This window comes from Triticum aestivum, chromosome 3D (assembly GCF_018294505.1).
Source record: "Triticum aestivum cultivar Chinese Spring chromosome 3D, IWGSC CS RefSeq v2.1, whole genome shotgun sequence".
NCBI classification, from domain to species: domain Eukaryota; kingdom Viridiplantae; phylum Streptophyta; class Magnoliopsida; order Poales; family Poaceae; genus Triticum; species Triticum aestivum.
The window spans coordinates 143,608,376-143,635,277 of NC_057802.1; the positions used below are offsets into that span (position 1 = coordinate 143,608,376).

Below are 26,902 nucleotides of genomic sequence, written 5' to 3' on the forward strand. Positions count from 1 at the left end.
CTCTTAATAGTACGACTTTCCTACGACTCAAATCCACCAAAAGAAAGTAGAGAACCGCCGTCTTCGATAGGTTCCGAGGGACACCGAATCGTCTTATGCCTAGACATGAGATATCTGAAATGCTCAACACACATGATTAGTCCGCAAATGCACTGTCATCAATCATCAAAACCACATAAGGAGAAATATGCCCTTACACACAGCCAGTCCCTTCACGTTTGGGAGAAGCTAATGGTGAGCAGCTTCCCGAGCGCAACTCATTTAAAATTGAAATCGGTATATCCCTATGCCCTCGGTTACGTCGGTGGAGGTAGCGTCTTCCACGTCTTCGGTATCTTCAACTTATTTTTTTCTTCGAGGCAAGTATCTTCAACTTATATACAAATCAAACAAAAGGGGCCCTGAGTCGGGCTCTTTTCTTTCCTAGGATCACTCGGGCTTTTTTGCTTTTTTTTAGGGTTTAGCCGAATTTTATTCATCGAAAGCTATAAAATGTGGGATACAAATCGGATCATGAGGTTGACCATACCAAACATGGCGCCCCTGACCGAGACTAAGAGAGAATTTGGCTAAACTATGTGCTTCACGATTGACAACACGACCTTCATGAATAAAAAGTACAAGTAAATGAAGACGCATTAAGTTCTATCCCTTTGATGATTGCTCCGTAGTCTCATTTAGCTCCCCTGTTGATGTCACCAACAGCTTGCCCTTTGTTACTGGGCACATTCCTAGGATCACTCGGACGCGGAGTTTCTGCACCCGAGCTCAAATGAGCTCGGGTGAACAGTAAAATCAAAACTAAATAAAAAAAAATCCAATTTTTTGGGAGAAACATTGACAAAAGTTCTAAGTGCTTGCAAAAATTCGTCATGAAATCACATTCCTAAAAGGCATGGCAAAAAAAAAACAGTACTCTGAAAAAGCTACTTTCAAAAGCATTTTGAAGCACTGAATTTGTTTTTTTGGCCACGCCTTACAGGAATGTGATTTCATGATGAATTTTTGCAGGCACTTAGAACTTTTGTCAATGTTTCTCTCAAAAAAATTTGAAACATTTTGAATTTTTTAAATTTTTTTCGATTTTACTGTTCACCGAGCTCAAATGAGCTCGGGAGCAGAAAGGCCCTTTCGGGATCACTCGGGCTTTTTTGCTGGGCACATTCTCACCACAAGGGCATCAAAAGATAGATGGGCTGACAGGTCCCACCGGACGGCCCGCGCCGCAGAGCCCAACCGCGACCGAATTCTATCTACCTGTACACGTATGGCATGCTTCTGGAAGCTTCCACCCCTTACTAATTTCCTCGCAACCCGGTGCGAGCCGCCTTTCCCGTCACGAGCACGAAACGGAACCGGGCACCGAGGCCACCCACGGCTCGGCGCAGCGGCGTGCGATAAGGGAGACCGACCGAGCGAGCGAGCGAGCGAACCTCTCCGGTGAGGGGACGGGGACGACAAGGCCGGCAAGATTCGAGGGGCCGGCGGAACCAAGCGGAAGGCAGCAGAGTCGTCGTCCACGCGGGGCGGCCGCCGGCGAACGGAGCCGGCAGCTCCGGCGCCCAAGGAGATGGGGGTCGACTACTACAAGGTTCTCGGCGTCGACCGTGGCGCCAGCGACGACGACCTCAAGAAGGCCTACCGCAAGCTCGCCATGCGGTGGCACCCGGACAAGAACCCCACCACCAAGAAGGAGGCGGAGGCCAAGTTCAAGCAGATCTCCGAGGCGTACGAGGTTGCTTTTTCTTTTTTGGTCTCCTCTTGCCAAGATTAGATTTCCTTTTCCTTCCGCTCTTGAACAGTCAGCCAAATCTGTTCATCGCCAATCATGAAAGTTCACGTTTTGATCCTTGTGTATCTGTGTATGCGATCAATTCAGATCGATAGTCCTTGCTATTATGTGTGCTGATGGAAAGATTTCCTTCAAGTGCAAGTTTTGACATAATGTTGTATGCCCTTTGTTGTTCCTGTAGGTCTTACTGCACCCAGCGATATGATCTGCTATCCTTTATACTTTTAATTGTGTACGCTGGAGATAGGTAGAATTGCATTGCATCTTTGTTTAGAATCGAAGATTTAGAAATAATGTTAAGTAGGGACCCTAAACAACTGTTGCAAGTTCAAAGACACTTCTCTGTTGATGAAAACTTTAATCCACTCCTTTGGCATCTTTTAGTGCAAGCATCTGGCATGGTTAAATTGACAATTACTACATTGTTCATCGGTTGGTATTTTCTGTTGTGCAGTTTAGAAACGATATTTTGGACCGGATCCTGCCATTTTTTTAGCAAGTTTAACTTTGAATAATTAGTTAAGACTCTACTTCCAGCCATTTACTATAAATGTGCATTGATGCTATGTGTTGCCTTATGACCTTTCAGGTCCTTAGCGACTCCCAGAAACGCACAATATATGACCAACTAGGGGAAGAAGGGCTCAAGGGACAGCCGCCTCCAGGGGCAGGAGGTCCTGGTGCATCTTCTTTCTACCCTGGTGGTGGCCAGTCAACCTCATTTCACTTCAATCCGAGGAGTGCGGATGATATATTTGCTGAGTTTTTTGGATTTTCTGGGCCTTCCTTCGTGGGTGGCATGCCGGGTGGCAGCATGAGAGGGGAACCAAGATCTTATGGTGGGGGCGTGTTTAGCAACGAGTATCTCGCTTCGCGATTTGCAGAGGGTTCTGCCGGCAATATGCCGCGCCCATCACACAAACCAGCACCCATTGAGAATCGGCTTCCAGTGACCCTTGCGGATTTGTATAAGGGTGTAGCCAAAAAGATGAAAATCTCAAGAGAGGTCACAGAGACCAGTGGGTAAGCTTCCTTGAATTTCCTGAACTTTTCATCTAAGCATGTCGCTGTGAGATATCGCGGTGTGTAACCTCCTATAGGCTATAGGGATTCAACGGATTATCGGTGGTGAATTAATTGCATTAGAAACTTTTATTTGGAGCAAGCATATTGTTCTTCTATGGGCTGTACGTGTCCACTATTGTTGTGACAAATTAATTTAGTTTCTATGGCCTGTGCGTGTCCACTATTGTTGTGACAAATTAATTTAGTTTCCACTCAACTATTAGAAATAGCAGTGTAATTTTTTCATAGTAGTCAACTTATCAAGATGGCCTTGTGAAGCTAAGTTGCATTTTGTTGTTTAGCGGCTGGCTTTATACTTTCTGGATAGAATTGAGAATTTGTTTTGAGCCATAGATTATCTGGTTTGTATAGTTCTTGTAGCACAGGGATGATACCTATGATAGCTATTAATAACTGCAGCAGTCCTTTTGATTTTCTTATTTCCTTGCTGACCACAAGAAACCACTCTCTTCATTGCTCACTCTTTCTATTCAATCTTATAGCTATGCAGTATGAATGGCATGTTTTACATGAGTTTTACTTGTACACTGATACATGTCCGAATCCGACTCGGATTCGGCTATCCAAGTTGGGAAAACGGATAACGGATAACTATCTAATTTTAGTGCAAGTGGTGACAATAGTTAACACTTATGTATGTTGTAAATTATGTAACAAATAGTTGGGAAAACGGATAACTAATCTAATTTTAGTGCAAGTGGTAACAATAGTTAACACTTATGTATGTTGTAAATTATGTAACAATAGTTGGGAAAACGGACAACTAATCTAATTTTAGTGCAAGTGGTGACAATAGTTAACACTTATGTATGTTGTAAATTATGTAACAACAGATTAACTTGCCAAAAAAATGCAAGTGCCGTTGTTATAGTATGTTCTGCATGGGCGTTACTTGGATGTGGACGTGAGTGTCAGAACCCGACTCGGATTCTGGTGTACAGTTTGTTAAAAAATCTGGACATGCCAAATAACACCTGTTTTCTGACACGTTTTCTCTGAAGAGATGGCCGTTACATGTTTCCTTTTAGGATAGCTTTTCATCTTTCCCTTGTGAATGCCTTCTGATCTTTTTCCAGTTGGTCTGCTTTGCTAACACGTAGAGAACATTCGAAAAAGGGCTATACAGCTTTTATTAGGTTCATGTATATGCATATTAATTGTTGCCTAATTTTCTGTAGTCAGTGCCCAGGTGGGTATTCTTGTTAACCATTTTTTCATGTGATAGTGAAGCCCTGCATAGGTCGTTCTACAGCGCAGGCTGCATAGGCATCAGGTGGTCTAGTTTTGATGTGTCTTTAAGAGACACTTCTGAAATTGTTTTGTCTTCATGGTTGTCATTTCCACCCTAAGGGTGTGTGCATTGTGTTGATGTTTGCTAATGTAAGGCAATATTTTTATGGATGGTGTTTAAATATATTTAGCTGTGTGGCTATGTTCTTGTGAATACCTTGTGTTATGCTTTGACATAAAGATATCAATGTATTGTTTCAGGACCATGCTTTTATTGGTGCCCGCTTGCTAATTTTACTTACATTTTCAGGAGAGTTTCACAGGTAGAAGAAATTCTGACGATAGATGTGAAGCCCGGTTGGAAGAAGGGGACAAAGATCACCTTCCCTGAAAAGGGAAATGAATCTCCAAGCATGATGCCTGCTGATATTGTCTTCATCATTGAAGAGAAGCCCCATGATGTTTTCACCAGGGAAGGAAACGATCTTGTCATGACACAGAAGATCTCCTTGGTGGAAGCACTGACTGGCTATACCGTGCAACTCACAACGCTCGACGGGCGGAGCCTGTCCATACAAGTTAACTCGGTAATCAACCCTAGCTATGAAGAGGTGATCCCTGGAGAGGGGATGCCAATACCCAAGGAGCCCGGTAAGAAGGGAAATCTGCGCGTTAAGTTCATCATCAAGTTCCCTTCCAGGCTGACATCTGACCAGAAAGCTGGGATCAAAAGGCTGTTGGGTTCTTAGCCCTGTGTGCCATTTTCTATAGACTGATGAAAGCGACTGTGAATATCTCCAGCATGTGGCTAGGTAGATTTCTATCTGTCCGGATGGGACAATGAGCGGAATTGGTCTTGGTTATTCCGTTTACATACCTGTAGAAATGATGTGGCCATTCTATGTGTTGTTTTTCCCCATAACTTGGTAGAGGCTTTTTCACATATGTGACCAGGCTGGTTGTTTGTCAATGTTTTAATCTGTTCTTCCTCGGGATCGCAGGAAGGTTATACAGATTTTGTTCCCTGTCATGTCGGGATAATTCGGCTTTGTTATATATTTGAACTAGCTATATTGTCCTGTGTACAAATGACATAGGAACTCTGGTGTATTCTCAGTACCAATTTAGTACAAATGACATGGGAACTCTGGTGCATTCTCAGAACCAATTTATGCTATACATGAGCTTGTCGTCAGCTGGACCATTGCTATTAGATAGAGCATGAGGAAAGTCTCCAACACCCTATCCGTTGCTCTTCATTTGCACCCTCCTCGTTGGACGTCTTTGTTGTACCTCTTCCACCGCAGCTCAGGCATATACCCTCTGCCCCCTGCCAACGTCCATGGCGGACACCTGCCGGTTGTTGACCTTTTTGTTTTCTAGAGTAAACACGATGGCGGGGTACTCGCTGATGAAGGAGAGGATGAGTTGTTGTGTTATGTGTGGAAGGTTGTATATGCGGACTTTGTAGGCATGAGGCAAGGGGACTTGGCCTTCGGCAAAATGTGCACGCCTTGTTTCATGAGCAAAGGCACCTTGTGCCCTACAAGTTGCTGGTGATCCATGAACACAATGTGAAATCGCTTGGCCATTGGTGGTACATAATCGTCAATTTCATCATGAAGTTTTGTGGTGCAATTACATAAGTGAGGGAGAAAGTGGCCACCGGGCTTGTCAACCTTGAAAATTTTAGTTTTTAGTTTTTTGTTGCTCTACGTATTGGTCATACATTCACTCAATGTTCCAACTTGATAATCATCAGGTTGAATAACTCAGACATGTTGTCGTGATGTACCACAGAACTGATGGCCGACCATTTACGTTCATACATTGTTGAATGAAGCTCAAGGGGCATAGTGTATGGGACGGCATGTGCGGATTCTGACTCGAGTATTATTGAATTTGGAATCGATGAATTCGAAAACCTTGTTAAACATCTGGTTATCTCAAATGTACTCCCTCCGTTCCAAAAATCTTGTCTTAGATTTGTGTAGATACGGATGTATCAAGTCACGTTTTAGTATTAGATACATCCGTATCTAGACAAATCTAAGACAAGAATTTTGGGACGGAGGAAGTAATATTTATATTTGCACTATTGTTGTATTATGGGATATTTGCATGTTATTTATTGATGAACTATGCTATTTTTTTATAATTATTTTAAGTGTTGCAGACTTGGAAAAAATAATAGGGAGAAGGTTGGATGGCCCGGCTCTCGTGGTCCGGACTAGTCCGCTGGTTCATTTTGAGGTTCGGCATTGGAGATGCCCTGACACTATTCTTCTGCTAAACTTACGTATAAAACGTGTGTATGGAGGATGAGTGTATATGATCTACTTCCTCCGTTCCAAAATAGATGACCCAACTTTATACTAACTTTATATTTTGAAACGAAGGGAGTAACTGATGAGGCGCGTCAGAAAGTAAAAAACAGTAGAGCTAGAGACACAGCACAGAAGACTTGATGGTCTCTGAGGGTACAAAGAAGATAACTCAGTCCTCACACACAAAACGAAAAGCCTTTACAAGTACGAGCGTTTATTACTGCACATCTGAGCTCTCTCATCTGATGGAAACAACCAGTCTTACCATCTGCAATGTAGCTGTTCGACCTCACAAGGGAACACTTTAGCAGATAACTGAAAAACAAATAACAAATAACGAAGAAGAGATTCGTCCATGTCGTCTCCGAGGCAATGCAACTCGAGCGCCGGAAACCATCAGACCATATTCACATCAGTCGCCTCATCACGCGGCCTTCGCCTGCAAAGATTTGAGCAAGATATATAAGATTGCGTCATTAACATGGCTCTTGGATCATAGAAGGAAAAAATGTTTATAACTCCATATTTGTCTTCTCTACAACCATGGTTAGCATTGACCATACCAATTCAATTGTTGAAAGGTTTTCATCTTGTTACTTATACTCTTTGACTAGCTGATTTTGACCTTTCGAGGGTCTTGGTTGATTAGAAAAATATGTGATATGTTCTTGGGGTAACCTAGAGGAAGAATTATTTTTAGTAAATTATCTTCCCTGGGGTAACCAAGAACAGAAAAATATGTTATGTTGCTTGGGTTAATCAAGAAAACTTTCAATTTATTTGGTCGTTCCATATTCCAGTTAGAAACAGCTCATATTGGTTCCTCTTTACATGTATTCAGATTAGGAGATACTGGAATAATGGAGGGGAAGCTTACCCTTTTTTCCTCCTCGATTTTAGCTTTGATGTACGAGTACAGGGCAACACCAGCTATTGCAATGCAAGTTCCGATTCCAGTCTGTGTGGTAATTTTGTTGCCTGCTCACACAAGATTTAAAAGGGTTAAAACTAGGCATAAACCCATTCCATAGAAAAAAGGACAATTGGGCGAATAATATAGTCATAACAAATAATGGGACATTTTATTTACCAAAAATGATGATCGAGAAACCAATGACGAAAACCCTTTTCAACACATTGCCAACAGCATGTGTTAGAGGGGCCACCCGCTCCAAAGTGTTTGTAGCAATCTGCCATGAGCCATGTAATGGATTATAACAGATGAAACCATCAAAATGGAATGTGCTAGTTTGGCAACATCACGATCAACTGCTGCTAAATGTTGATCTCTACATTGCATAAGAAACAAATGCTGGTACAGTCAATGCATGGCTCATGTTATTACAAATGGTATGGCGTAATGCCATGAGAAAGCTCAAATGCTACACCTAACTATTCCAACAAGAGCATATGCAACTGGTTACCTGATTATAGAGATGGTAGAACAATCCCACCAGGAAAAGATCTGATACAAATTTTGTCATTCCTACTTTTGCAATTGCATCGTTTAATCCGTACTGCATTAGTTGTGGTCCTTCAATCTGCAAGGTTGGTCATTCCAAAAAAGAAACGTGAACGAGAAGCATAACACACGAAACCTTTTTTATTTGGGCTATATTTATCACACTTACAATAAGTGCAGGTGGTATGCAGACAACTAGAGCAATTATTGAGATGTAAGCATACACGTTGGTGCTATCCATATCAGTCTGCAACGACAGAAATGGTTAGTAAAAACAAAGGAATTGAACCACAAAGAGCCCAAAACGCAACAAAAGATATGAGGAGTCAAGCGATAAGAAGAAAACAGGCACAAACCATGGCTTTCTTGGAATAAATACTCCGGTAAGTGAACGAGATGTTAGAGATCATAGCATTGATGAAACCCTTCCAGCTAAACGACAGTTCAGTGAGGGATGCCATTGAAACACCTGGTCATGTTCAAGTAGTTAAATAGGTTGAAGAAGAAAAAGTCATGGACCAAAGAAGTTACTATTTAGCTCAGGCTATCAAGTGAAAAATGATAACAATGACAGAAAAGGAATTGTGCCACTAGAGAAACTTGTCTGATCAAGATATTATCGGTCTTTTAATCACTGTATCCAATAATTTTAACTGGTTTCTTATACTAAAAATTAATTTCTACAGCTTTACTAGCGAACTGGTAACAGAAGGCTTAATTGAGAAATTACCAAGCACAACAGGGGCAAGAGACAACCACAGAGACAAGGGAACTGTCTGTCCAAGGACAAACTGGGTAGCAGCTGCATTGAAGAAGGGCTCCAAAGCTGCATAGCAATTATGTAACACAGAGAGGAATTAGCATATAAAACAGAAAAGGGACAAGAGAAATCCAAAATGAAATCTGCACATGAAAGAGGCACCTTTAATAGTGTGGGCAAACGAGACTGCAACAGTAGCAAAGGACACGTTGCTTGTGACATGACCAAGAGCATGGCACAATGCCACCGGAAAGAGCAGCTTCAGGAGCGTTGCATTGATAGGCTACGAAAGAGGGCGATAATTTGCGTTAATTTTTATGCAAATTTCAAGATAAGAAACATGGCCTTGATAAGAAGCAGCTATTGATATGATAAATTCTTCTAATATGTTGTCAATATAGGCATGCTATTCTAATGGACGCATACTTTTCTAATGTATGAAAAGATGAAGGGTGTGGATCAAGTTTAGTTTAAGTTTACTGACCACACAAACAACAACAGATTTGCTTTTTAAATAAAGGGTCATGTACAATTTACTTAACAACTGCAATTCATTTTTAAAACCAGAAATTGTAAGATTTCCTACATTTTATGCAGAGGCTTAAACATGGCAGTGGCATATGATCCATGAGTGCAACATTATAATGAAATTTACAGGAAGCCTATCAGTTGAACAATATTCATAAACTTTTATGAAATCTTTCTTCCTACAGTCTCAGTGAGGCCGCTGAACTTTTATGAATTTACAGGAGACCCATCAACTGAGGACCATTCCAACCACTGTGTGAATTCTCAAAGAAAACACAACGCTACAGCAAGATGGTTCGAATTACCGCACGCTTCGGGAGACCAACGGCCCAGCTGAGGAGGCAGTACACAACTCCCACAAGTAGATGGATCACCGAAACAAAGCTGCAATCAGCAGTGCCATTTTCCAGTGTAAGTTGCAACCCAGTCACAGTCGCTGATCTTCATCGTTTCAAAACAAAGGCAAGGATGCATATCAGCATATGACACACTTACTATGGGTAGGGGAAGTAGTTGTAGATCTTCTTGTTGAGGATGTTGAATATCACGTTCAGGAAGTACCTGCAGGATCACTTGCACCAGAATGCACAAATTAGCTGAATAAAATGACTGCAAGATCGATCCGCTTCAACGTGAAAGCCAAAGGGTGGCCGTGTTGCTGTTGAGTGAGGCAGCGAGAACGTACCACATGAAGAAGAAGAAGCCGGTGGTGATTGCCGGGTACTTCTCCAGCAACCCTGGCGACTTGGCCTCCCTGTTGCAACCACAGTCATCAGAAAGTAATAAAATTGTTGAAAGCGCACTTCCACGTCCAGTATCACGCACAGAGCACGGATTTTGTGGCTGTGAGCCCCACCGATCAGCGATCAGTGTGGCTGCAGGTGGGACCAGAATATTTGAAGTCGTGCCGCTCGCATGTGCAGCGGCGCAAAATGTGGCTGAATTTTTTTCTGCGCGGCGCGTGGGAGCGAGGAAACCAAACTGTGTGCAACTAAACAAAACGGCCGGCCAGAGGCGTTTCTAGAAGCTTCCAGCGTCGAGACGTGGCGTTAGAGAACGATCACTCACCCGGCGGGCTCGGCGGAGGCGGCGGGCGGGCGGAGCGTGAGCCTCTTGGAGGCCTGGAGCGGGAGCAGGCCGGCGGGGAGGACGAGGGCCGGGCGGAGCTGGCGGCCCCAGACGAGCTGGGCGCCGTCGTGCACCGCGCCGGCTCGGGCGGCGGCCGGCAGGGGCGAGGCGAGGGCGGGGCCGCGGCGGAGGCGGAGCAGGCCGGCGACGCCGGCGGCGGCGCCGCCTGCGGAGAGCGTCCCGAGGGCCGGCATTGCTGCAGCAGCGCGGGGAGCCTGGGGCGATCGCGTTGGGCGCGGGGCTGGGCTGGAGCGGGATGGGGCGGGCGGTTTTGGATAAGTTTATGGGTGGGAGCGGAGGGATTTGGGTGGCGGAGACGCGCGCGGGGGAGGATAGGCCGCTGCGATTGCTGATGATAGAGTTTGGGGAAGGAGACGAGAGGAGAGGACGGGACGGGGTCGGGCGGACGTCGCCGTCCGGGCGCGGGCCGCTGCGCGAAATGGGAGAAGGTTTTGGACCGGGGGGAAATCGGACGTCGACGCGGTGATGCTCGTGAGGCCGGGCTTGGAAAGTAGTGGCCGGCGTCCACACAATGTCGGGGAAGATCCAGAAACTACTATTTCCCGATGGGAAATGTAACCATTTTATGCATATTATTGTTAGCTCGTGGCACGGGAATCGGCCTCCTGCTCGAAAGCTATGGGACATTTTGCTGCCTGTAACTCCCTTCATTTTCGTTTACCTGGAGGAATATAGCATTTTGGCCGCTTTATTCCTTCCCACTGTGATATTCCCTGTGTGAATTTTTATTAGACGTATTAGGTCACTAGAAACGTCTTATAAAAGTAAATATGCGTGCACTAGTCAAAAATTGTTAAATAAACAAAACTAGAGGAGGTGGTTAGGGGATGCTTCGATTCCTCTTATTTTAAAAAGTCGGTCTCAGTCGTCTGATTTGACACAACAATTTTGTATTACGCTTTTAAGCTCGCACCCGATTCAAGCAACAAGTCTCTCTGTCAAAACAAAAACAAAAACAAACAAAAACTCTACCAACATTTTTTTAGGGAAAAAAAACTCTACCAACAAGCTGTGACATCATGTCTTAATAGGAACGATAGACTATTCACATTAACAAAGAATTTCTTCCTTTTTCAAAAGCCCGTCTGCGAGAAACCTCAAAGTTAAACGTGCTTGGCTTAGAGTAATTTGAGGATTGACTTCTGCATGAACTACTAGCAACTAAGTTCCAGCTCTATTCAATCACCACACCAACTAGCATGCTAGGCTAGGTAGTATCATGCTACATGATGGCATCGAACTTGGCTTGCGTAATCTGCTAATCCCGGTGGCAGCAAATTAGCGATAGGAGAACGTTGCTTGACGGCTCCAACTTCACCACCAAGTGAGCTTACAAAGCTATCATGCAACAGATTACAAACCCCAAGCAGGAGGCCATCTAGGCCTCCAAAGTTTCTTCAAAGGTTAAGATTTTTGGTTGGCTCCTTTACCTCGACCGACTCAACACACGCCAAAACCTGCACAAGAAAAAGAAAGTCATTACATCCATGATCCATGGACTGTCCTACATGCAATACCATGATTAAGTACATAACTTCATTTCTTCTTCACTTGCACCACTGCAAGGAATGTTTATCGAGCTATCAACATCGCCCCCTCGGCCAGCCCCTTCGATAACATCTAGACAACAGATCCACCACATGGTTTTCCAGGCACAATCGCCACCTTCGTTGTGCTCACCACTATGTGGAAAATATGGGATGCTAGAAATGCAAAGGTGTCTAGGTAGCAAAATGTACCCACCCCAATAGCATGTCTGAATATTAGGGATGATCTCACGCTTTGGTCAAATCACTTGAGATCTTCCGAACTTAGGGGCCAGACAGATCTGTGACGTGACCAACTTTCACCTCGTTAAAACCGTACAAACTCTTTTCCAAGCCACAAGGTTAGCATTTTTATAAAATAAAAATGTTCATGTGAGGAGCCTCCCCTCCCCGCCTCCTTAACACTAAACAAATCCCAATGGGTGCAACAGAAATATAGAATCTTTAAATTCATGAAAATTTGAAGATACATACAGAGGGCGTGAGAAATAATAGCGAAAAAACCCACGCATAATGCACATATGGTATACATTAAAATCCATCCGAATTGGACTCGCGGGTCTTGTCCGATGTGTGAAGGGAATGTTGGGTGATCGCATGATGCCTCGTAAATGGGACGCCCATCGGGTGACACCTTTAGCTTGTTGATGTTTAAAAAAAATGTTTTACGTTCAACAAATTTTAAGAAAAGTATTGTCAAAAGGTATGTTTAATAAAAATGTGTGTTCCAGAAACTTGAAAAAATGTCCACGTAAGTAGATATACATGCTCATTTTTTTACAAAAATGTGCACAAAAAATTATTCATGAATCTTTTAAAGAAAGTCATATCTTTTAAAAAATTATTCATAAATGTGAATGTACGTTCGTATTTGTTGAAATAACGTTCGCGTCCAAAAGAAATGAAAACAATCATAAGTCAATGAAAATGAAAACAAAAAAAAGAAAAGTTGAAAGAAAAAAGAACATAAAATGAAAGATTATTTTCAGAAAAAGGAACCAAGAAAGAATGAAAAATGGAATGGGCCAAGACCAGGAGGGCACATGGTGCACGTTTCATCAACAATCCGTTGCATCAGTGTCAAATAGGATTTACCAGTGAGCAACTCAACATTCTGAAAATATTTTTATATTTGAAAGTATCATTAAAACATCTCCATAGCTCAAACAAATAGGATTGAGATGTTAAATCTATTCGTATATATATGGAGAAATAAAAATTTCACATGTTTTCCACAATATTTCCATGCTATTCTTGGACAATGTTCTTGTAAACACATGGAAATAGTGTAGTATATAAAATATTTATATAATTTAAATATACAATTATTTTAATAATAAATTATTAAAATAAAAATGTTAATGTGTTCCTTTTTTTGCGGGTGAAATTGTTAATGTGTTTCAAAACAAATACTCATATATTTTAAAAATATGTTCATGACTTCCAAAGAAATGAGTTTGTATTAGCGTGAAATGTGCATGTATTGAACACACATAAAATCAAAATATAAGAAAAGTAATGCTGGGTTATTTAAATAGAATAACATGGTCACAAAAAGTGAAATACTAGTAATAAATAGATAAATAATATCAAACGAGACAAAAGAAAAAATAAAATCAAATAGATAATAGGGACAAAAAATTAAAAGAAAGAAGAAAGCTATGGACGTAGACCCATATAAACAGGTCACTGGGCCAGCTTAAAGCGCAATCCTATTGGGTGCCCGGTCCAAGTCTGGGGGTTCAAGTTCTTATGTATATTATTATTTCTTTGGAAAAATGAACTTGCCGATTATGCTCAGGCCCAAATTAAAACATCTCTTATCAAACAAAATAGAGTATTCCTATTTCCTTTTTTAGTACATTTCCTTGCGTTATAGATTTGCAACAAATTTAAATTGGCATGCTTATCATTGACATAATTAAATCCATACTTTCATATGTTATATGCATGACCTAAGAGATGGTAGATCATGCTACAAGTCTTTAAATGGTGGGCATGCTAGCGATCCTAACAGGCACGCCCCCTGCAAACTGCTCGTCAACCCGCGGGCGGCCGTACTTGCGTCACGGTACGTTTCCGTAAGGCGATTAGAAGCGATCTAGGGTTCTGACCGCGGCCGCCGCCGGCGGCGGCCGGCTACCCGGTGTCTACCCTGGCAGGTGCCATGCGGCCCTCTTGGGTAACTAGCTTGATGCTCTGACGTGGGGAGGAGAAGAGATGAGTTAGGGCATCTCCAATGCACGGGCGCTTATTTGGGCGCTTGCGTTAAAAAGAAAATTAATTTAGGGGGAAGCACTGGTGTAAGCGACTGGGCTTGCAACGCACGAGCGCTATTTGAGCGCTTATTTGATTTTCTTTTCTTCTGGACGAACGTGTGAAGCGCCCGTCCCTCCAATGCACAAACCGAAGCGTCGACGCCACCGTCTGACCGAACAACGAACCAGCTCTGCCAGCCTGCTACCCACTCAGCTCAGTCCTCATTCAGCTAGCTCTCTCCTCTCAAACTCTCCACACCCTTCTGCACAAGACCATCTCTCGTCAGATCCAGCGAGTGGGACAAGACCTGCAGGCCGACCTCCCCCACCCTTAGATGGCAGCCACGGCGAACGGCGGCGCGCGGCCGGAGGAGGCAGCAGCCCGCCTCTTCCTCCATGGAGACGAGGCCGGATGGGATGGCGGCGAGGCTGGCGGATAGGAAGAGGGCGCCGTGTGCACGGAGGAGGAAGCAGCCGCGCCGCATGAGGACGAGGCCGGACGAGCTCGCGTCGAGGCTGATGGTCAGGAGGGGGGAGGAAGCAGTAGAGCAGAGCAGGCAGCAGCCGCGCCTTCCGGCATGGAGACGACTCAGACGAGGCCGGGGGAGCTCGCGGTGAGGCTGGCGGACTGGAAGGTGGGAGGAGGGAGCGGCACTCGAGCACGAGGCGTACAGGACGACCAAGCTCACCCGGCAGCGCCATCACGTACGGCGTCGAGGTAATCTCCGTACCCCTCGCTGTACTAATCCCTGAATTATTGATTTGGTTGGTGCTGAGATGCACATATGAAACTATATATGGGGATCTGTAGGCGCCATGTTCTTTCTTTATAGAACAATACTTGCATGAAGGAAATTTTAATTATCATATGAGAACAATATTTGTTGATCTAAACTTTTGGCATATTTCAAACTGACTGATCTTTGATTTACATAGTCCTAAAAAGAAATTTGGGGAATCGCCAAAAAAACTCGCAAAAAAAAAACAAATTTGGGGAGTACAACTTGGAATGAGAACAACAATTTATTATCTAAATCATGGCTTTTTGACTCGACAGTGCATTGCATTCCACTGGGGATAGTTTCGTATGAACATCCACATGTTGAGAAATTTGAATGATTGATTTTGTTCTAACCTATACATCTCTAGAGATTTGGAAACCAAGTCCTGGTTATATTGTCCAGTAGCTGTGAATGCATCGTCAACCCTGCGCCACATGCCATCGAATAGCAGAATTTCTGAGCTCATCTTACTCCAACGGCGTTTGATTTGGATAGGTTGTCTTCTTCGATTATCGGCGGTATTTGCGTTATATTCTTCAGCGACTTGATTCCAAAAATCCCGTGCAGTGTTTTCATTGCCAATAACAAAATCAGTGGGAACATTTAACCAAGCATTTACCTACTCAATTCAGAAAATGTTGTTAGGCCAAGCTTTTCATGATATAGTAACTACTAATAATTAAACAAATGACTTACCAGGCATAGATTATCCTCTTCGGTCCATTGTAAGTGTATGTCTCCGATGTTGGCATGGCCGATATCCATTGAAAGATGTGATGTGTATGAACAAAAACTTGTACCAGATTTGAGTAGGATTGTGCTTGTGTATGAGCAGAAATTTTTGGGATGGGCGTGGAACTGGAACCTGCAACTAGGACTATATATAACGAGATAGCTTTACTGCATGCATGATTTAGTCAGCACTGCATGCATGATTTAGTTAGGCCGATTTAACCGTGTATGACTGAAAGAACGGTTGAAGTAACTTGGCATATATTTTTCTAACTTTATCTCACCGTGCTTTCAGGTTTTAAGATTGGGATCTTTGTCCCTGTTGGGCCAGCTTGGCAACCACAAGCATTTCATTTTTACACATTTGTTTTGTATCAATTCAATTTTTATTGTAAGTATTCAGGTTTCATGTAGATTTATAATAGATTGACAAGCTCTATAGTTTATTCTAGATTATTGTTGTGCGTGAAGAGGAAAGAAAAGAATTATTTGTCCAGCTGCAAAACGAAATCATCTAAGTTAGTTGAGTAGAGCTGGTTTTTAGTACAACGACCAACTGAGTTAGTTGAGCGGTTGCCGATTTGTAGCGCTGTAGGTAGCGCCCGCTGCCAGATCCGAACGGAGAAAAAGGGTCGCGTGAAAAAAAAATAGGCTAAGCGCTCGGCGACTGGCTCGGCATCGATGCCAGCCCAAATCCTGGGATCGGGGGGGATTTGACCAAATCGAACGGGAATCGAACCCTGGCGCCGATTGTAAGCGCCCCCGTCGTACATGCCCTAGCCTGTTTGCTGTTCCTGTGGTCTGTATACTCGGCTGTTTCAAAGAATCAGACGATTGCAAAGTTCACACCCCGGCGTGTGTCCGGCATAGCCGGTGTTCTATCCCGGCGCAGCACCATTGTTCTGCAAGGAGTTGCGATCGGTTTTTTGTCCCTCCGTGTCGTTTTGACTACGGTAGGTTTCTTGATTAAGATTTGTCCGCTCAATCGACTTGTTCGTTTCGTTCAGACTGATCACAATGAAAATTTGGTGTTGGAATTGCCGCGGGATGCGGAAACCCGCGGCGGTTCGAGCGCTATTGGGGATCCAAGGGCGGGTTCGCCCTGATGTGCTTTTCATGTCTGAAGCCCATCTGAACAAAGCTAAGGCAGAAAAACTAAGAAGAAGGCTCGGTTTCGATGCAATGGCTGTGTCGGAGAGTGATGGTAGAAGTGGAGGTTTAGTAATGCTATGGTTTGACAATCTTGGCGTTACGTCAACGGAAGTACAACCCAACTGTATTGATATCCGGATAAATGAGTCAAGTAGTGGGGGTTGACGATTTACAGGGTTCTATGGTGAACCAAGTGGTGAGAGGAAACACTTATCCTGGGATTATTTGAGACAACTACATGCAATGTTAAACTTACCATGGCTGGTGGCGGGCGATTTTAATGAAATCCTTCATACACATGAGAAGGAGGGAGGTATTGCAAGATTGCAGCGATGCATGCAGGCTTTTAGCGATGCTCTAAGCGACTGTGCATTGGACGATTTGGGTTACATAGGAGATAAATTTTCTTGGCGCCGAGGACATATTCGGGAACGCTTAGATCGAGCTGTTGGTAATATGCAGTGGGCTGATTTGTTCCCTAGTTTTGGAGTATCCAATGAAGAGTTTAACAAATCAGACCATAGGCCGGTCCTGATCAATACCAATTTTCAGATCGGCATGCTGCCGCGAGGTGCACCTGGACCGTGCAGGTTTGAGGCACGTTGGTTAGCAGAGGAGGACGTCGAGACTATCATCCAGACATCCTGGGAGGCGCGCAAAGCTCTGGGGGTAGCACCCTTTGCTGAACTCACAGCTGATGTACATCAAGCGCTGCATAGTTGGGACAAGAAGGTACTCAAAGGACCTCGTACAAAGCTTCGGGAGCTCCAAAAGAAACTGAATGAAGTGCTATCTGGGCCTTTAACTGATGACACGGTTATAAGGCAACATGAACTACACATGCAAATTGAGAAACTACTAGAGCAGGAGGAGCTCTACTGGATGCAGCGAGGACGAGCTGATTGGCTTACCCGTGGTGACAAAAACTCTGATTTCTTTCATAGGGTAGCAAATGGTCGGCGTAAGAGAAACTTTATCAAGCGTTTACAAAGAGAGAATGGCACATGGATTGAAGACCGGGGGAGATAAGGTCCCATGCAGCAGCGTACTTTACGTCACTGTTTTCTTCTGAGGTGCAGGTACCGGATATGAATGTAATTGACAAGGTAAAGCCTCGTGTGTCTGATGCAATGAACCAGGAGCTGAATAAACCATACACACGAGAGGAAGTTAAGAACGCTATGTTCAACATCGGCGACCTCAAGGCCGCTGGCCCTGACGGCCTTCATGCTGTGTTTTACAAGAGGTTTTGGCACATAATTGGAGAGGACTTGATTGATGAAGTGTTACTTGCTGTCAATTCTCGTAAGATTCCTGATGGGTGGAACAACACAACTATTGTGCTCATCCCGAAGATAGACAACCCAGAAGTTATAACCCAATTCCGTCCGATTAGCCTATGTAATGTGGTCTATAAAGTGATTTCAAAACTCCTTGCAAACCGACTGAAACTTTTTCTTTCTGAGATCATCTCCCCCAATCAAAGTGCCTTCGTCCCTGGACGGCTTATCACTTATAACTTTCTGGTAGCTTTTGAGTCATATCATGCGATCAAGAGGAAAACAACTGGTAAATATGGCACTTGTGCGGTGAAACTCGATATGCACAAGGCATATGACCGGGTGGAGTGGACTTTCTTGGAGGCGATTCTATTACAATTGGGATTTATGGAACATTGGGTGGCCCTCATCATGGAGTGTGTTAAATCGGTAAAATACCAGGTACGGGTGAATAACGAGTTAACTGACTTTTTTGTTCCTTCCAGGGGCCTAAGGCAGGGCGATCCTCTTTCACCGTACTTATTCTTGCTATGTGCTGAGGGTTTATCAAGTCTATTTATGCACGAGGAGGAGGTTGGAAATTTATTGGGAGTCAAAGTGTGTCGTGATGCCCCCTCGGTCTCTCACCTCATTTTTGCGGATGACTCGCTAATCCTCATGCGAGCCGATGCCACCAATTCAACCAGCCTCCGAAGGGCGCTTGACGATTACTGCGCTGCTTCTGGCCAGATGGTGAGTGAGGTCAAATCCAGTATTTTTTTCAGTCCATGCACTCCTGTTGATACAAGAGTGGAAGTGTGCACCTCACTTAATATAATGGCAGAAGCGCTCACGGATAAATATTTGGGGTTGCCCCCAATTGTGGGAGTGAACAGATCAGATTGCTTTCAACATCTCATAGATAGAGTTTTAAGCAGAATTAGAGGGTGGAAGGAGAAACTACTATCTGTTGGTGGGAGAGAGGTCTTACTAAAGGCTGTAGTACAAGCTATTCCCTCATACGCAATGTCAGTTTTCAAACTTCCAAAACAAGTGTGCAACAGTATAACCACCACCATGTTGAAATATTGGTGGGGAGATGAGGATTTGAAAAAACATATGCATTGGTTTGCCTGGTGGAAGATGTGCGTCCCGAAGGAGAAGGGTGGTATGGGCTTCCGGGACTTGCATTGCTTTAATTTGGCTCTTTTGGCAAAACAGTGTTGGAGGCTTTTGTGTGAACCGGAATCATTATGTGCCAGAGTATTGAAAGCAAAGTATTTCCCCAATGGTGACCTTCTGAACTGTACGTTGAAGAAGGGTAGTTCATATACCTGGCAGAGTCTCTGGAGTGGAATTCAGTCCTTTAAGAGAGGACACATTTGGAGAGTAGGAGATGGATCACATATTAATATCTGGGAGGACCCTTGGATTCCCAGCAGCCCGACCCGCAAAGTTTTTACACCAAGGGGAAATATAGTGATCACAAGAGTTTCTGAACTCATTGATTCGGAAAACAGAGTGTGGGATGAACAATTGCTAAACGATCTTTTTTGGCCAATTGATGTGCAACGTATTATGAATATTCCTCTAGCTTTGGGAATGATGGAAGATTTTGTATCATGGCACTTCAATAGAAGTGGAATTTTCTCAGTAAGATCGGCTTACCAAGAAGAGTGGGAGCACCAGCATGGACGAAAGTTGAGGACGACAAACTCATTACAAGCCTCAAGTACTAGTCCAGTCTGGCGTACCATTTGGAAATTGCGTGTGCCATCAAAAATCAAAATCCATGTTTGGAGGACTTTGCTTGGAGCTATTCCTTGCCGTGGTGTTTTAGTGAACAGACATATGACTACAAGTTCCCAGTGTCCCCTTTGTAGTTCGGACTGTGAAAGCATTAGGCATGCTATGTTTCTGTGCCCGAGGGTGCAGGAAATTTGGCATATTCTTGGACTACAGGAGCTGGTGAATGAAATCTGCACAATAGAGAGAGATGGAGGTTCGGTGCTGGCCGATCTCCTATTATCCAAAAGTACCATATGTCCACTAGTGGCCGATGTCCAGCGCAATGATCTAGTGGCCACAACAATCTGGTATGTATGGTGGGAACGACGCAAATACACACACGGTGAGAACATCTATGAGTCAGCAAGGTCGGCCCAAGCTATATCAACTTTAGCGCAGAACTTTTCACGAGCAAGGTTGAAGCAAACTAAAATTAAAAGACATGGTTGGTCCAAGCCACCTGAGGGCGTCATCAAACTTAATGTCGATGCAACTTTTGATCGGGAGACTGGTACGGGGGTATGGGAGCAGTGCTGCGTGATGAGGCCGGTTTCTTTGTCGCTGCTTCCTGCAGTGATATACCCTTTGTGGAAGACGCAGCGACGGCAGAGGCTAGAGGACTACGAGATGGCCTCCTACTAGCGAATGAAGTTGGTTGCAACAAAATCTATGTCGAAGCGGACTGTCTGGAGGTAATCGAGATCATGCTGAGTGGCGGGAATTCATTAGGACTAGCAGCGGCAACATATGAAGAATGCACTTTCTTATCTAGCAATTTTATCTCTATAGTTTTTAGCCATTGCCCTCGGGAAGCCAATATGGCGGCGGATCTGCTAGCTAAGAACTCGGAGGTGTCTCGAACAATTGTTTGGAAATCGGAGCCCCCGGGTTTCTTAGTGGATGTTTTAACAAACGATGTATCTTTATTCTCACATGAAATATAAACCGCCATGATGGCATTTCCCTCAAAAAAAAAAAAACAGGCACACCCTTTAAATAATAACTGAACTATATCATACTTTCTTCTTTTATATAATGGTGAGGATGCACGATAGCTTCACAAAATAGCATTTAAATATTGCCAGTCCCATGTGTACGCATCGGGTATATATGCAAAATGAAGCAAATATGGAACTGGTCCAATTATGTCTATCAAATAATTTTAGATTAACATGAATGTACTATGCTTTTAGAAAAATGACATGAATGTACTATGCTTTTAGAAAATGACATGAATATATGTGCATACGAGATATTTGGTGTTAATTTACGATCAAAGGAATATGTTCGGCCATTTGTACTAAGGCAACATATTGGTTGTGCATAATATCATATCAATGCATGGAATTAAACCATACTCCAGGCAGCTAATATTTAGGCCAGTTCGTGGACGAGAGATTAAGAGGAAATATCTAAAAGAGGTAATGGAAATAAAAATCTGATTTTCGATTGTCCAATCTATTAATGTGAAAATAATTAAAGGACTCATAACATCATATGACAATTGCTTCGTTGGACTCTCTATTATTATTTCAATCACAAAACATAGACACATATAATACCATTGACCGACGATATGAGTGTTCGCATATCAGGCTAGTGCCACATAAAGATGGCAGGCTAGCTCTTAGAATTGTGTTGGATCTAAAAACATGTACAAGTGGCACATATGTTCACTAATATAGTTCTCTTGAAAAAGTATAATAATAATTTGCCAAAAAAGAAGATAAATATGTTACATGCACATGTGATATTCTCTTAAGCATAATATTTGCAGTGGTAACAGGGTCGTATTTTCGTGTCAGATAATGTGAACATCCATAAAACTGTAAAGTTAATTCTCAAACACTATGCACTTTGTATGTAAGTTCACGAGTCTTTCAACGAAAGAGATGCACTTGCATTTGTAAGGGCTTTATCCCTTTAAACATTGAGTCGCCGTAACAAAGCTTTGTGAGGTTAAAAAAACGTTATTTCTTTCAACTCCAACTCAAAAAAGTCATTTCTCCCAGCTGGCGCACACCCCCGTCGACCTTTGGGCTCGACCCCTTTTTTCGGGGGAGGGGGCGGGGGGGGGGGGGGGGGGTCAATGTGACGCCCGGATAATTAGGCTGCAGTAACCCCACGTTAACGATGTCACGTCACCTCAGATTACTGTTGATAATCTCGCGTTAGTTCGAAACGATTCATATTCAAAAATTGAATTTAAGTTAAACAATTAAAGTTTTCAAAAGTCAAAACTAAATTGTTCCTAATGTGTCAAATAATCCTTAGTAAATGTTGGTGGATAAATTATCTTTTAATAAAATATTTAAATGCACTAAAGTAATAGAAATGACAGCAAAAACAATTAATTAGACGCCTTTTATAAAGTTATAATAATAAAACTAAATTAGTAGTGTGCCAAAATAATTGTGGCAGTGGACTGATTAGCAATACTAATTTAGGTGTTCACTGGGTATTTTATAAAACTAAAATAAAAGAAACTTTAAATAAAAACAGTAAAGGAAAAATAAATAAAAGAAAAGAAAATACAAAACAAAACAGAAAAAAGGAAAACCCCCTCCCCACTGGGCCAGTCGGCCCAGCTACTAGCCAGGCCGGCCCAAACCGGCCCAGGCCGCCCCCTCACCCCACCATAACCCCCACCCCGGTCAAACCCTAACCCGTGACCCACACCCACTCCCCCACTCCCTCTTGATCTCTCTCGCCCTTCCCCGATCTGGATCGGGGCAACCCCCCCGATCCCATCGCCCCATCGCCGCCTCGACGTCGCCGCCACCCCCCTCGCGGAGCCGGCCCCTCCCGTCGCCCCATCGGCGCCCTGCCGCCCGTCCACGACCACGCTGTCACGGGACCCCGCTCGGAGCTACCTCGACCCCGCCGCACGAGGACCGCACCGCCGGAGCCCCTCACCGTCTTCCCCGAATCGCCGTCACCCCGTCGTCCTCTTCTCCACTCCGTCGTCGCCGTCGTCCACGACCTCCTCCCCGCGCCCCACCGCCACTCCCCTACATCGGGGGTGAGACCCCGTGCCCCGACTCCTCCTCTCCTCCTCTGTCGCACGTGCACCACCGCGTCGGCCACGCCGACGCCCCCTTGCCGCTCCTGGCCTTGCCCCGTCGCGGGCTGCAACAGCTGCTGCTGTGCTGCGGCGCTACCGCCACCACCACTCCGGCCTCCTACCCGCGTCCCGCTCCGGCCGGGCCCCATGGCCCCGTGCCTCGGCGCGCCTCGTCTCCGCCCTCTCCTCCTCCCGTGGCCGCGCCACCGCGCCGCCCGCGCGCCAATGGCCGCACCGGCGCCACCCCTCGCCTCCGCCCGCCGTGTCCCCGGCTGGCCGCGCCGGCGTGCCCCGCCGTCGGTGCCCTGGCGGCCTCGTCCCGCCCTGCGGGCGAGTGCTCGCTCCGGTGCGCCCGCACCCGCTGGGCCGAACCCGCATAGGCCTCTGGGCCACTGCCGAACGGGGCCCACTGCCCAGAACGTTTTTATAAAAAAATAAGAAAAATATAATAACAATAATAAAAATATTAATTAACTTAATTAATCATAATTAGAATAACCTAATTACTAGTTAACTTAATTAAACCCTGTTTAGCCTAATCTGTCAATGACACGGGGGCCCCACCCCCTGTTGACCAGTCAAACCTTGACTGGTCAACTGGGTCCCCCTGGCCCACATGTCAGCCCCTGTGTAAACTGCTGTGTACACAGGGCTGGGTACATTTAGCAATTTCTCTTTTATTTTCGAATTAAAATAAATCCTGGAAATTTAGAAAATCATTTAAACTTATAAAAATCATAGTAAATTAACCGTAACTCGGATCGAAAAACTTTGTACATGAAAGTTGCTCAGAACGACGAGACGAATCCGGATACACAACCCGTTCGTCCGCCACACATCCCTAACATATCGAACTCGCAACTTTCCCCCTCCGGTTCATCTGTCCGCAAACGCGAAACACCGGGAATACTTTCCCGGATGTTTTCCCCCTTCGCCGGTATCACCTACTACCGCGTTTGGGCACACCTAGCATCACGCTTTGTCATGTCATGCATCTGTTTGCATTGTATTCATTGTTTCTTCCCCCTCTTCTCTCCGGTAGACTATGAGACCGACGCCGCTGCTGGTGCCCCGACCGACTACGCTATTGACGACCCCTCCTTGCCAGAGCAACCAGGCAAGCCCCCCCTTGGTCACCAGATATCACCTATTCTTCTCTATACTGCTTGCATTAGAGTAGTGTAGCATGTTACTGCTTTCCGTTAATCCTATTCTGATGCATAGCCTGTCATTGTTGCTACAGTTGTTACCCTTACCTGCTATCCTACTGCTTAGTATAGGATGCTAGTGTTCCATCAGTGACCCTAGACTCTTGTCCGTCTGCCATGCTATACTACTGGGTCGTGATCACTTCGGGAGGTGATCACGGGTATATACTATATACTTTATATACATGACACATGTGGTGACTAAAGTCGGGTCGGCTCGTTGAGTACCCGCAAGTGATTCTGATGAGGGGGCTGAAAGGACAGGTGGCTCCATCCCGGTAGAGGTGGGCCTGGGTTCCTGACGGCCCCCGACTGTTACTTTGTGGCGGAGCGACAGGGCAGGTTGAGACCACCTAGGAGAGAGGTGGGCCTGGCCCTGGTCGGCGTTCGCGGATACTTAACACGCTTAACGAGATCTTGGTATTTGATCTGAGTCTGGCCATTTGGTCTATACGCACTAACCAACTACGCGGGAACAGTTATGGGCACTCGATGTCGTGGTATCAGCCGAAGCCTTCGTGACGTCAGCGACTGAGTGGCGCGCGCCGGATTGGACTGGAACGCCTGCTAGGCTAGGTCTGCTTCCGGCCGCGTTCGCAACGTGCAGGTGTGCAATGGGCGATGGGCCCAGACCCCTGCGCCATAGGATTTAGACCGGCGTGCTGACCTCTCTGTTGAGCCTAGGTGGGGCTGCGACGTGTTGATCTTCCGAGGCCGGGCATGACCCAGGAAAGTGTGTCCGGCCAAATGGGATCGAGCGTGTTGGGTTATGTGGTGCACCCCTGCAGGGAAGTTTATCTATTCGAATAGCCGTGTCCCTCGGTAAAAGGACGACCCGGAGTTGTACCTTGACCTTATGACAACTAGAACTGGATACTTAATAAAACACACCCTTCCAAGTGCCAGATATAACCCGGTGATCGCTCTCTAACAGGGCGACGAGGAGGGGATCGCCGGGTAGGATTATGCTATGCGATGCTACTTGGTGAACTTACCATCTACTCTCTTCTACATGCTGCAAGATGGAGGTGGCCAGAAGCGTAGTCTTCGACAGGATTAGCTATCCCCCTCTTATTCTGGCATTCTGCAGTTCAGTCCACCGATATGGCCCTTTACACATATACCCATGCATATGTAGTGTAGCTCCTTGCTTGCGAGTACTTTGGATGAGTACTCACGGTTGCTTTTCTCCCTCTTTTCCCCTTTCTATACCTGGTTGTCGCAACCAGATGCTGGAGTCCAGGAGCTAGAGATCCCGAGGATGATTCTACATGGAGTTCAGCTTCGAGGAGTAGTTAGGAGGTCCCAGGCAGGAGGCCTTGCCTTTTCGATCGTTGCTACTTTTGTTCTAGCCTTCTTAAGGCAAACTTGTTTAACTTATGTCTGTACTCAGATATTGTTGCTTCCGCTGACTCGTCTATGATCGAGCACTTGTATTCGAGCCCTCGAGGCCCCTGGCTTGTATTATGATGCTTGTATGACTTATTTATGTTGTAGAGTTGTGTTGTGATATCTTCCCGTGAGTCCCTGATCTTGATCGTACACATTTGCGTGCATGATTAGTGTACGATTGAATCGGGGGCGTCACAAGTTGGTATCAGAGCCGACTGCCTGTAGGAATCCCCCTTTCCAACTCCTTGGCCGAAGTCGAGTCTAGTCATTGAAAAACTTTTACTAACATGGCTGTGTGGCTTACGGGCCCACGTCGCCATTGGGTGGTATTAGGATCTTTTACTCCTTGTCTATACTCTGGGACTCTGATCTCTCTTCTATTCGGGTTAAGTGAATTTTGCTAAATCTAACATTAGGATCTCGTTATCACTTTCACCCAGAGAGCCCCTTATTACTGATGATCGTCTGCTGCACGTGAAGACCCTGAAGATACTCTCCGCTGATAACCCGAGAACTTGTGTTCATCGCTTTTGCAATTCCCTTTCATCGATAAACTCCTATGGATAACCACGTATACTCGCCATTCATACAATGTTTCCCAGTTGGTCTTGTTATTACAAGATACCCCGAAATTCTCTCTGTTGTTCCGAGAATCCTTTGAGCTTACTGCCTTGCTGTTCTTTGTCACCTGAATACCCCTATGGATAATTCTCGCACTTACCGAGTATCCCCTCATCCCCAGTTGATTCAAGTATTTCACAAAAGTGTTCAAAATACCATTCGATCTTCCGAAAATCCTCAGGAGCCTTTTTTTCTCTTGAAATTCTTGCTTACTTGCATTATGATTAATCTTAAGTCTCATAATCTTATTGGCATCTCTTGACATTATCATTTTGAGTCCGTTGATTCAATTTGTTGCGAATGCTCGCAATCCTCAATCAGATCCCAGAATTCATCCTTCCGGCTTAGACGTCATTTGAAACGTGAGTTGGTTCTCGCCAATCAAATTGTCGTCGATTGTGCCCCTATGTCTATTGAACTTATCCATCCTTGATCAGAGCGTCTGTTTCTGATCCTTCGCTTTGTAAATCATAATTCCTTTGCAATTGAGCTCTAAGTTACTTAGTTGTTTCTATAATCCAAGGTCTTTGCATTGATTCTTCCTCGGGTTGTGTGCCGATACTCACCTCAGATCCTTTATGGACCATCAGAACCTTGTTGGATTTTATCCGACAACGTCCTTCATATTCAATCACTTTGGAAGTTCTTTCCCTGATACATAATGCCTTTGGTAAATCCTATTCCTTGATTTGGCCAACCATGCTCTGCTTTCGAGCTGGTGATATTTACTATTGAAGCTTGTGGTATATGTTTCCATGATGCCCC

General features: G+C 44.7%; 2 protein-coding genes across 2 annotated transcripts; one reads left to right on the forward strand and one right to left on the reverse strand.

Moving 5' to 3' along the window:
- Positions 1 to 1,310: 1,310 nt before the first annotated feature.
- On the forward strand, positions 1,311 to 5,272 carry LOC123077939 (dnaJ homolog subfamily B member 4). The gene is made up of 3 exons (XM_044500299.1): positions 1,311 to 1,735; positions 2,382 to 2,815; positions 4,419 to 5,272. The coding sequence occupies exons 1-3, from the start codon at positions 1,571 to 1,573 to the stop codon at positions 4,855 to 4,857; spliced, it is 1,038 nt and encodes a 345-aa protein (XP_044356234.1). The 5' UTR covers positions 1,311 to 1,570; the 3' UTR covers positions 4,858 to 5,272.
- A 1,279-nt stretch (positions 5,273 to 6,551) lies between these two features.
- Positions 6,552 to 10,644, reverse strand: LOC542868 (triose phosphate/phosphate translocator TPT, chloroplastic). Its single transcript, XM_044500300.1, has 12 exons — positions 10,254 to 10,644; positions 9,871 to 9,939; positions 9,681 to 9,746; positions 9,491 to 9,569; positions 8,820 to 8,940; positions 8,628 to 8,723; positions 8,254 to 8,366; positions 8,067 to 8,144; positions 7,860 to 7,976; positions 7,526 to 7,625; positions 7,313 to 7,413; positions 6,552 to 6,874 (listed from the first exon to the last, which is right to left on the reverse strand). Exons 1-12 carry the CDS (start codon positions 10,505 to 10,507, stop codon positions 6,860 to 6,862), a joined length of 1,209 nt encoding a protein of 402 aa, XP_044356235.1. The 5' UTR covers positions 10,508 to 10,644; the 3' UTR covers positions 6,552 to 6,859.
- Positions 10,645 to 26,902: the final 16,258 nt, after the last annotated feature.

Excerpts from the sequence above, each read along its gene's own strand:
- LOC123077939 (XM_044500299.1), top strand. The coding sequence starts at position 1,571 with ATGGGGGTCGACTACTACAAGGTTCTCGGCGTCGACCGTGGCGCCAGC. Across the intron at positions 1,736-2,381 it reads AGATCTCCGAGGCGTACGAG|GTCCTTAGCGACTCCCAGAA; the intron begins GTTGCTTTTTCT and ends ATGACCTTTCAG. Across the intron at positions 2,816-4,418 it reads GAGGTCACAGAGACCAGTGG|GAGAGTTTCACAGGTAGAAG; the intron begins GTAAGCTTCCTT and ends TTACATTTTCAG.
- LOC542868 (XM_044500300.1), bottom strand. The coding sequence starts at position 10,507 with ATGCCGGCCCTCGGGACGCTCTCCGCAGGCGGCGCCGCCGCCGGCGTC. Across the intron at positions 9,747-9,870 it reads GGCTTCTTCTTCTTCATGTG|GTACTTCCTGAACGTGATAT; the intron begins GTACGTTCTCGC and ends GTGATCCTGCAG. Across the intron at positions 8,941-9,490 it reads TTGGTCTCCCGAAGCGTGCG|CCTATCAATGCAACGCTCCT; the intron begins GTAATTCGAACC and ends CCTCTTTCGTAG.